Below are 11786 nucleotides of genomic sequence, written 5' to 3'. Positions count from 1 at the left end.
ACTTGCTGTTGTCCGTCCACACTGTTTTGTGGTTAATCAGCTTTCCACAATGGCAACGCCATAAACCCCCACCATATGTAGGGCAATTTTTAGTTTTCTTAATTTTATATAACATTTTATTTGATCCCTTAATTAAAAAAAAAGATCTATTTTTAGTCATTTATTTCTAAAATCATGACTAAAAATTGATGGCATTAAAATCGTAAACGTTGACAAAACATTCTCAAATACTTGCATTATATTTAATTTTTAAAATAACCATGATTATTACACGAATAAATGTATTATTTTTCCTGTAGAATAATGAACACATAGTTATTTATGATTCAAAAATTTTGTTTTCTTTTATTTATATAACATATTTTCCCGTCAATTATATTTAAAAAAAATATTTGGTACTTTTTTGGGTATACGAATTACAAATAGCCTAAGTGGTAGCCAATTTAAATGGTTGAAGAAAAATTAAATCTGCAGATTAGTAATATTAGTAAGAATAAGAAATTAAAAAAACTAAGATAACTGCATTAGGCTATATAAGCTTGTAATAATATCCATATGTGTTCATGAAATTCCATTTACGCTAGATTTATTACAATAATAATTCAGATTCAGAATTTCAGTTGCAAGAAACTACTTAATTACTTCAACAATATAATGACATATTTATAAGAAGGTTACAAAATTATAGATTCTAGTGTAATTTAATTTACAGCTTACAGTGATCTGAGACTAAGGCGGTGTTTGATATGAAAGGATAACTTAAAAATATATGTATAATTTATCCATCAATGACACACCCATATATGTGTATGGTATAAACAAAAAATGAGTTAAATCACAGGATCGTGGAACCGAAAATAATTTTAAGATTTTGAATTAGACAAAAACAGAGGAAGAAAATAAGTAAAAGGTAATAGGTCAGTTCCACATCGTCCGTAACTGCCTCCAACCTCCCCTGAATTATCTCAACCCACATCGTCAGTTTATATAGTTTGTTTCCCTTTAATTAAATTAATTAATTAGCTCCAAATAATATTAACTGCTTCTCACCCTAGTCTCCTTCAGTCTTTCCATTCGCCCTCAAACTAACGCACACATCACATCCTCTCTCTCACTCAGCTTCTTCTTCTACGCCAGTATCTCTCTCTCTCTCTCTCCAAGATTTCCTAGTATATATCTTTACCTAAGATTCTTCTGTACATTTCCTCGGTTAGTATCACTGTTACACTTACGTACACTACTTCTTTAAGCTTCATTCACTTCCTTTAGCATCTGCTCATGGTTCTATCTTTTCAGTGTGATGATATTTAGTTTGGTGTTATGTGTCTAACTGAAGTAATGATCATAGTGTTTTTGGATGCATCAGATACAACATTTTGAAGTAGATGGCGATTCATTAATTCATAGGTTTCTGCTAAAACTATCTGTCCATGCTGTTTTTGCTTTGCAGGTACCGTTTAGAGCAGTTATTACGATGGCTCTGACCTCCTACTTCAACTGGGATATTAGTCTTCAAGCTGATCTGAACCTAGAAGCGAGTTTCTTCCATGAAGCAGCACCAGAAGAAGAAGTACTAGTTGCACCAGATTATTATTATAACTATAATAACCACCACCTCCTCCTTCCTTATTATAATAACTCACTCGATCCAAACACGCCCTATCTTGATCCATATAGTAACTTTCTTTACCGTCATGAGCTTGTTCCCTATGACCCCTTCATGTATGAGAATCACTATGACAGCCTGCTTCCATGTCCAAAACGGCAGAAGTACTTGTCGTACGATCAGAGCTTGACCATGGACTTGATTGCACCAACGAGTAGTAGTTTCTTGGATGGGAATAATGATATTGTTGTGCCGAATGTTCCAGAGTTTTATTACGATGAAGTTGCAGCACTGGGAAATGCAGAGAATGTTGTGGCGGTGGCGGAAGAAGGAGGGAGGAAGAAGAATGAGACGGCGACAACGACGGTATCGGCACAGAGCAAGGCGGCGAGGGAGAGGAGGAGGAAGATAACGGAGAAGACACAAGAGCTAGGAAAGCTGGTTCCTGGTGGTTCCAAGATGAATACAGCCGATATGCTTCATGCTGCTGCTAAGTATGTCAATTACTTGAAAGCTCAAGTTGGCATGCTTCAACTCATCAACACACTTCAGGTAATCATATGATTAGTTCATGATCATATATTGCTACTTTAGACAACTTTAATCAGTGTGATTAAGCATAATGATCATTTGTTGATTGAATTTAATTCGTTATAGATGATATATTTCTACTGTTGTGACTATTTTTCCCCATGTTTTGATACTGTTTTGTTTATTATAAGACGTTAAGTCGTTGTTTGTTTGAGTAGTTTATTGTAAGAATCCTGCTTTAAGGTTGTTCGGTCTTACGGAATGTTTTATGATTCTATTTTTTTTTTTCCCCTTTTCTTGGGGAATAATATGTTTTAGTTGCCTGCCAATAGAAGCTATCACGATTATAAATGGGAGTGATTCGAGGAAACAGTTAATAATAGGTTGTGAGAACAAGACCAATATTATTAGGTTAGGTTAATCCGAAACTTTAGGAGCAAGAGTGTAACTTTTTTTTTTTTTAACAAAAAGAAGGACCAAAAAAAAACAAGAAGAAGCTATGCAACCGTTATGCATGATGCATAAAACTCTCCAACTGTATTTCTTCAGTTGGGAATATTCAGAGCAGATTAGAAGATAACTTTTCTTTTTTTTTCTTGTAGAAAGCAAAACTCAGCCTTGTTGCTGTGGTTGTAATAATCAGATATGCTCAACTTGGTATAGGTTTTAAAATTAGATATTAATATTGATTGATTTATTTTTTATATCTAAGATTATATTTTATCTTTAACCACCATTATTATTTTATGAATATTAAATAGTGGAATGCTGTTATTTTTTGGAATCCTTAATGAATATTGGCATGATTTTGCAGGAAGACAAGGCACTGACTGCGAATGAAGAAATGCAAAAGCTGGTTACTTCTCCAGTTATAGAAGAAAAGATGTACATGGAAGAAAAATGCTTTGTTCCTAGAGACTTTGTCACCACCTTGACAAATCATAAAGACATTCAATCAACACCTTCCATCCTTAAAGATCTGGACCAGTTCATTCGACAGACACAGATTAAAGAACAATGACCATGCATCTTGCTCTTCCTGCCTCATCTGTCATGTGTTTCTTGTTGTTGTTGTTGTTCATCTAATTTTCCTTTTATTCTCATGTATTCCGTAGAAATGGCCCTTTTCTCGTTGGCCTCAGGTTCAGTTAATTCTAGAAAGGAACAAACTTTTTCTTCTTCATCAATCTTCTTCTGACATATTGGATTTGACCAGATAAATCATTTGACACGAGAAAAAACACTGACGCTTTGATGTCCTGGACCTGAAACCTTCCTTGTAACATACAAGGATACAAAGACACAAATCTGTGGTGGGCAAATCTCCCGAACGCTCAATGAGAATCTAAGAACGTGGCATTCATGAGGTTTCTTTAGCCGTATCAGATTGTAGAGCCCATTCAGTCCAAGACCCATCATAGACTGCAATGTCATGCTTTCCAATACGGTGGAGGCCCTGAAAATAATGGAAGATATACACAGATCGCAATCAAAGAGTGAAATGGAAAAATGCAATTTTGTGAATATGAGATTATAAGAGTCAAAACCATGGCTTTCTCAGAAAAATATCCAAACACCCTCTTACATGGCAAAATCATTTATGAACTCAAAACCAAACACCTGTGTCCATGTCAAAATCAATTATGACCCCGAAACCATGATATTTTCATAAGCTACTTTTATCAGCCTTTCAACTTCATGATTGATTTTGGCATGTGTTCCGTAACTGATGAGATAACCATGATTTTGGATTTGTAATTGAAATCAATATGTATAGAGATGTTTGATTTTGGATTCATAATTGATTTTGACATGTATAAAAGAGTGTTTGGATATTTTTCAAGAAAACCATGATTTCAACCCTCATAGTTGATTAAATTTGGTATCCAAACAGATCCTAAGGTGTCCTTACTATTTAAAAAAGTTGTGCGTGTGTGTGTTGGGGGAGAAAAGAAAGGGGATGGGGGGCTATTAATTCTTGTTCAGAAGAATATAACAGATACTGCAATATATTGAAAGAAAGTAAATCCAATCCCCTTGCTTAAATTAAACGAGGCCTGGGCCTGAGCATGTCTGGTAGTTGGAATTGAAACAGTAAAGGGAAGAAAGCAAAGGAAAATAACTATACAGACTTGATATTTTGTTGACATGATCAATCATAAGGAATTCGTTTTTTGACATAAAAACGATAGTAAACAGTAAATTACTACTTCCGGTCCTTAATATAAGAGCTAGTTGACTAATTTAAGGAGATAAAAAAACTAGTTAAGTTAGTTACTTGTAATAAATAGGTATTGTCTTTCCTAAAATATCCTCGCTAATTAAGTATATTAACTAGAACTAGCATTATTAAAACGACAACTTTGGAAAATAATGGATAAATATGAGAAACAAAATCGATTAGAGTCTTACATTTAGGACCAAAATAAAAGTCAAATAAGCTCTTATATTAAAGACCGGAAGTAGTATTTGATTTCTCCTAGAAGATTCTCAAACCAGTAAAATTTAAGAACATAAACATTAGTGTCCAGACTACAAAAACTACTACCTTCAGAAAAAGAAGCCGTCATGTTCTAACTCCCACCCCCAAAAACAAAAACAAAAACAAAAATTTCCCAAAGCAAACAATTTCATAATTCACATCACTATCGAATTGAGAGAGAGAGGTACCAATACAAGAACGCAAGCAGTTACACCAGTGCCACAAGAAGTCATGATGGGGTCATCCAAAGAGATACCTGTATTTCAGTAGGGATGCAAGTTAACTAGTATTAATACGAAAATATATCAGCAGGGATACACATGTCATAAGGATTTTCAAACCTTCTTGATCAAAACGCTTCTTAATTTCATCTGCTGGCAACAGTGTCTGTTGAGCATCCAACAGCTGAATGTAGACAACAAACAGCATGGACACAAGCATACATTAAATGCGCATAGTTGTCAGTTAGAAAAAAGCATGCCAATGATCCAAGGAAGCAGGAAGAAGTTTCAGGTCCCTCAGGCATAAGCCAACGTAACATATAAAACAAACTTTAATAATCCCAAGCGTGAATATTCCCTCAAGTTTCATCCACTTCAGAGGGTCATATTCAAGCCAAAACTTATCTTTTAGATCTCAAAATGTGATGCTGACTAGGATGTTCAAATTGCCATCTCTTCATCTCTCACATTGAATTTAGGAGGCTGAAAGAGAGGCATTTTGACACCGCATACAACTGGAAGCAGATAGCAAGAGACAGTAATATTGTCTAGTATTCTCTTTTGGGTAATCAAGACAAAGATGGACATGACAAAATGCTGTACCTGGACAAAAGGAACACACTTGCTTCCAGGTATATGACCACTTTGGATACCCTTTCGCGGTTCTGGTGCTACTCCATCAAACCTGCCAGAGGATAAAGTCTCCGCAATAAATATGAGGGTCATCACCACAAATATTTCCCAAAGAGAAAGGACCAAATAACGAAAATCAATTTCGGGTGTTCCAATCTCTTTGGACACCCCTAAGCAGGTTTCAAACCAAGAGTGAAGGAATAGTAGATTTGTTCAGATATGAAGTATAGATTTGAGAAGTAAATGCAAAAAGAAACCAGTTAGCTAAAATCTAGGGAAAGGTAAAGCCACATAAAAAATAGTGTCTTGAGCAGTGACTGGGCACTGATGAAATGGAGGATATTGATCAAGACAACACCATCCAAGAGAAAAACAAAATTCAAACTAAGCAGCCATCTACAATTCAATACAAACTGCGTCAGGCCTAGCTTTTGATCATTTAACTGTGTCCAGTCTAATCCTAATAAATAAGAGTGAAATCAGACTTAAGACATACACCATAAGCTTGCAAGAGAGAAAGCTTGGCCGGGTTGGCCCCTTTTCTAAATAACCTAACCTATCATCACATAACCAATTGCTAATACGTCAAACAATTCAAGCAAAACAGGAGGGCCCTGATCACCATATACAGGTACACCATGTTCAGATGTTCAAGTAACCCAAAGGGAATGTAAAATACCTAGGTTTTGATCGTGCATCTATGTGCTGGTAGCTTTTTTCCTCAATGTTTCTCTTTACCTAAAAAGAGATGGAAAACAATAAGTAAGGAAATATTTGGCATGCAAAATACCAATAGTATACAAGTTACATAAGGTACCTCTTGGTATTAATAGGGCAGATATTTCAAGAGACTACATTATTGCACAAAGACCAATAATGATTTTCACAATAAGCATATAGAGACCCTAGTCATATGCAACAACTGAACTCTCATGTATGATTTCTCTAATGCATCATGCAGCAGCAGTGACAGATAACGTTGTCATAGATTTTTCTTTGGTCCGATTGTTAAGCATCTAGGGATCTTCATGTGTTAGACCCAACCACAAGGATGTAGCAACACATCAATATTTAATAATAATGCTTCTTAGACTCTTAGATGGTGCCGAGTAGCAAAAAGCAGGGAAGAAGTCCTCTATTTAACAGTTGAACTCAGAATACCAAATAACAATTTCCAAATACTGCAAAAGCACTCTTCATTATATTAAATTTGTTCGCCACTATGAGCAACTTGTTGATGTTTATATAACCACCGATCATTATACACTGCATTAATGCTTGAAGGCATGTAACAGCATCAACACTCCACATGAAGAATGGAACCCTTCCCTATACACCTTTCCTTGAAAATTCTTCAGCATTCAGTAGCATTATGAGCATTTAAATTTTAAGCAGAGCATCACTTAAAGAACGCAACCCACCTGTTCCAGGGACCAAACAAGATGTGGCTGAAATTTAGTCTGAAATGAGATTGGGCCAACCTGACGAGAAACATAAGTTAGAAGAGAAATACATCAAAATTTTGTTCTGAAATTATAAAGGGCATAAATTTCCACATCAAACCTATGGATGCTGACTGCATTCAGCGTTCAATATTCAGGATTTGTCAATAAATTTTTCATCGTGACACAGTTTGACAATTCATGAGTTCAGAACAACAATTAATTCAGAAAGTTCAGTTTAGCATTGAATTTGGATATTTAAATAAGCCCTTAGTCCGAAGAAACAGTTCTGGGTCAGATAAGTTTGAACCTCTGAGTTAGACATGCAGATTTATAACTCCAAGAAACTACATGTAGTTCAACAATAATTTTGCATAAACCAAAAAAAATTCAACAAGTGCAAGCCTCCAAGGTGGTTTGCACCTGAAGTATGGAAAAGAAAAAAAGAGCTTATCAAACTAGGTTGAATAAATTGGAACTTACTGGCTGTCCCTGATACACTTTCTCTACTGCCTCGGTAGCGGCACTGGATTTTAATATAGCATTACTAGAAGCACTAGTCTTGATGTCATATCCGGATGCACGCCATTTTGGCAGTCCACCATCTAATACCCAAACTTTGTCATGCCCAAACACTCGGAACATCCTTTTAATCATCAACAGAGGAAAGTGATATTAATTATAAGTTTATAGGCAAAGCTACATAGAAAATCCTTATTCCACATTCCAGTCCAATTACTAGAAAATGGACATCTTCAAAACATCATGGCATACCACCAAACACGAGCAGCACTAAATATTCCTTTGCCATCATAAACAACCACTCTGTCTTTGTTTGCTATGTTTAAAGCAGACACAGCAGCAGCAAAAGCTTCTTCTGATGGCAACATATGCGGTAACTAATACAAGTAAAAATTCTTATATCAGCTATAAGGTGGACAAAGATTGAATTAGATGACAGGAGGGGGGGAAAAAAAAAAGCCTAACTTCTGTAAACATGAAACCACTTTCTACCATGAATTTCAATAATTACACAACCCTCTGTTACAGAAAAGACAAACTTTAAAAAAGCTTAACTTAAGCAGAGGTTAATAACGAAAACATCCCCTTTGACCTGTTGAAGTATTATCATACACATAACTCAAGTTTCAATGCAGAAAATCTTTAGTTATAGTTTCTCAATGGTATATATGTAAGATGGCAGTATTTTCCAGTGAAACGAACTGAGTCTAATATTACAAATAAATTATTATTGAAACAACTAAATCATGACAATAATAACGAAATACAGAGGCTGTAAAAAGCAAATAAAGAGTTTCAAAAGTCCGAACCATAAACAATGACCAATCAAAAGATAGAAGATACATCAGCTGATATTTGGTTTTAAAGCTCTCCTTAAATTGCAAGGTATTAATTTGCAATACCACATATTCAAGGTGTTTTACCCAAACAAGTTGTTATTCACTTTTAGTTTCCGGTTCCTTTCTATGGTTTACTTCGTTACATTCTAACAGCATGGGGACAAATGTTCTTTTTTCCTGTTTTGTAATACTAAATTTATACTTCATAAGAAAAGAAAGACTAACTCACATCTGTAGTTTGATCTGCTATTCTGTCTATGTCAAAGAAAAGGGCTCCAGGAATGTGTGCAGCCTGTATCAATTAGTTTTGCAGAATAAAAATAGTAAATGGCAGTAAGACGAACCAATTGTAAACAGTAACAAGAAAGTATATCCAATTTACATTATATACATCTGTTGAGAATTTCAGACCTGATATTCTTGAATGGGGTTCCTCTGTTCATCTGGCAAGTACCAGGATGCATCCAGCACCTAAGCAGGATAAACAAGCATCAGCTCTCACATGGATAAAGACCACATGAACTAGTGCCATTCCTATTATTAATACAGTATTAATAATTCAAAGAAGTATTGTGAAGGGGTCATTACTTAATAAGACACAAGGACCATTTTAGTATTCTCGTATACTTTTATAGCACTATAATCACTTATTTATCTACAGATTGCTTTGTAACTGGTTCAATTAGGGTTTTTCTAGTAGTTAACCTCCACTTTCAATGTATTCTAAGGAAAGGAAAGGTAAAGAGGGTCGGAATGCATTTTCCTCCAGCCCCTAAGTTCTGTTCTGCCAACCACAAATTCAACACTTTTGAATATCAGCAGATATAGAGTTTGCTATAAACACAAATCCGAGAAATAAAAATAGGCAGAAGCAGCAAAAACCACCACAACAAGAAAAAAGTATATTATTAATATTAAGGGCTCCAATAGGTTATCAATAAATGCAAGTACCTTCAAGTCAGGGTCCGTAAGGTTAGCATAAAGCCAATCCACAGTCACGACCGGCTCATCCGAAGAAACAGGTTGCATTGAAGAAGCCATAGAACACAAGGAGCCCAATCAATAACTTCAGTTAATTTTTTAGTACTGCATGTACAAAGATGGCCTCTTCTGCAGGGAGAAGGCAAATTATAAAGGACAGATTTAGCCCCAATAGCACCCATACCACGGAACAGCAATACCCTCCAGTTAAATAAGACAATGCTAAAAGAAACAAATGAGTCATGTTAAATGCCTTTAACCAAAGGGGGGGGGTTGTAAAACGCATGTAATGAGTTGCTGATCTCACTTCAGAGAAAAATTTGAAATGTTCGTATCAGGCAATGAAAAACCATAAGGGTATGTCATGCAAGTATATAATTACCAGTCGATTGATAAAATAATCTAGAAGATATATGTCGCGGGAGATAAAAGAAATCCAGAAGACAAGAAACTCAAGAACACCACTTCCCACGCCCAAATGACAGTTCAAAAATCGAAAAAGTTAATAGCAGAATATACAATCCAGATATGCAGGCCCAGAAGATGAGAGGGCCGCAGAATGGAACAACCCAAAGAAGCACAAGAGCAGACGTGCAGAGAAATAGAGTATATACAGAACAAGAAAAGGAAAGGAAAATCCAGGTCAAGTTTAATTAAGCACAGGAGAGTTACATTGAAGCAAAAGGGTTAAAGTTTGAGGCTTGTGAGTAAGGAACGACGACGACTGAATTAGACGATGAAATCAGCGACCAAATCAAATGTGACTGTGAGGTCTGCGGTCTTGAGGCAGGCTACCATTTTCCGCAGTTAAAGCACAAAACTAGTCCAGTAGTTAGCGAACAAGGTGGAGACTCCCACAGTGATATGAGAGCAAGCCTCCACGTGTCAAGACTACAATCAGTTACAAGACCAAACATTTTATTAATTTCGAAAAGGATTTATTTGAACTTTCAGAGGATATATTTTTTCAGATATAATGAAAATATAAAATACGTCTTATTCTTCTTTGCACTTCTTACAATAATAAAATACTTCTTAGAGGCTGTTTGAATAGAAATGAAATCATAATTTTAAAAGTAATTTTTCAGTATACGAAATAAATTTATGAATGAATTTATCTCGATTTGCAGAAAAATACTTTTGAGAAGTACTTTTGCAATTTTCCAAACACTCCCTTATTCTATACTAAAGTAATAGAAGATAGAAGATTTGTTTCTTGAAAATCAATATTTATACTACCTCCAGTCCTTAATATAAGATATTGTTTGATTTTTATTTTGATCCTAAATATAAGATCCCAATCCACTTTGTCTCTTCTATTTGTACTTTTTTTTCCAAAGTAACCCTTCTAACAATGATAGTTCTAGTTAATACACTTGATTAGTAAGTATATTTTAGAAAAGACAACATCTATTTAGGACAAATAACTAACTCAACTTACTTTTTTAATCTCCTCAAATTAGTCAACTGGCTCTTATAATTAGGATCGGAGGTAGTACCATCTTAACTACATAATTACTGTAAATTGATCATAATCACTTTAAGTTCATTATGTTTTTGCTCCACGTACACTTTTTATTTTTAATTTTCCACATCCGCATGGACAGGGGAAATCTAGTTCTATATATATTGATTTTAATTTTTAGTTGTCTGAATTACACAAAATTCTCTTAAGGTTTGCTGGAACTGCACATGCCTGATGCCTCCGTCCCATTTTCAGCAGAATTTTTTCGATACAAAAGAAATTTTAATAACACACTCCTCATTTCATTGAAAGTCCGAGTGATTTTATTCTATAGTTAAGTTTATATCCATTAGAGCTCATAATGTTGACAAGTAGAGGATACATCTCATCATGTTGAGAAGAAGATTTTGTATCAACCCTGTGAAACAAGTTTGCACATCTCTCTGTTTACTTTTTTTTTTTTGGGTCTCACTTCAAAAAAAAAAAATCCTCAGCAAATGTTTTGTTTTAGAATTAATATGATTATTAATCCTTAAAATTTAGTCTAATTTTAATTTTGCTTCCTATAGTTTCATAAGGATTTGGGGGGTGTTTGGGGAGAAATTAGCCAAGCACCCCAAAAAAATTTGAAACCATGGTTTTGGGGGAAATCATGGTTTTGGCCTCCAAAACCTTGGTTTGGAAAAAAATCATCCTGAGCAACTTTTGCCTTTAAATTATTGATAGTACAAGGCGTCAATTATTATTCTTTCACTCTCTGTTACAAGGCATCATCTTTAAGAAATAATAATATTTTTTTGGCAAAATAAATCATTTTCCTAAAAACGTATTTAATTATATTATTAATATATATATGCATTAACTTTTTATTATTTATATTATTTATGTCTTATTTATTATGTTGCCAAAATATATATTATTAGCAAATTTATTACTTCAAATAAATATATATTATGAAATATATCTTACATGTAATTATCATTTAAACTTATATCTTTTTTAGTAATTTCTATATATCAAAAAACACTTCTGACAATAATTATCCAAACACTTTCATTTTATCA

General features: G+C 34.4%; 1 protein-coding gene across 4 annotated transcripts; it reads right to left on the bottom strand.

The window, feature by feature from the left end:
- Positions 1-2964: 2964 nt before the first annotated feature.
- Positions 2965-10064, bottom strand: LOC114712162 (thiosulfate/3-mercaptopyruvate sulfurtransferase 1, mitochondrial). 4 transcript variants are annotated; one of them, XM_028896626.1, is made up of 12 exons: positions 9930-10064; positions 9228-9386; positions 8688-8747; positions 8506-8568; positions 7690-7814; positions 7399-7561; positions 6895-6954; positions 6153-6211; positions 5444-5525; positions 4961-5024; positions 4808-4875; positions 2965-3593 (listed from the first exon to the last, which is right to left on the bottom strand). In XM_028896626.1, exons 2-12 carry the CDS (start codon positions 9315-9317, stop codon positions 3498-3500), a joined length of 930 nt encoding a protein of 309 aa, XP_028752459.1. In that variant the 5' UTR covers positions 9318-9386; positions 9930-10064; the 3' UTR covers positions 2965-3497. The 4 variants fall into 4 exon arrangements, with proteins under 4 accessions (XP_028752459.1, XP_028752461.1, XP_028752460.1 ...); XM_028896628.1 differs by having other exon boundaries at positions 9228-9381; XM_028896627.1 differs by lacking the exon at positions 9930-10064 and adding an exon at positions 9640-9902.
- Between the last annotated feature and the right edge of the window lie 1722 nt (positions 10065-11786).

This window comes from Neltuma alba, unplaced genomic scaffold (genome assembly GCF_004799145.2).
Source record: "Neltuma alba isolate B1F8T4 unplaced genomic scaffold, ASM479914v2 tig00011339_pilon, whole genome shotgun sequence".
Taxonomy (NCBI): Eukaryota; Viridiplantae; Streptophyta; class Magnoliopsida; order Fabales; family Fabaceae; genus Neltuma; species Neltuma alba.
The sequence above is the reverse complement of the archived record's forward strand: the minus strand, read 5'-3'. Positions and strand labels throughout refer to the sequence as shown.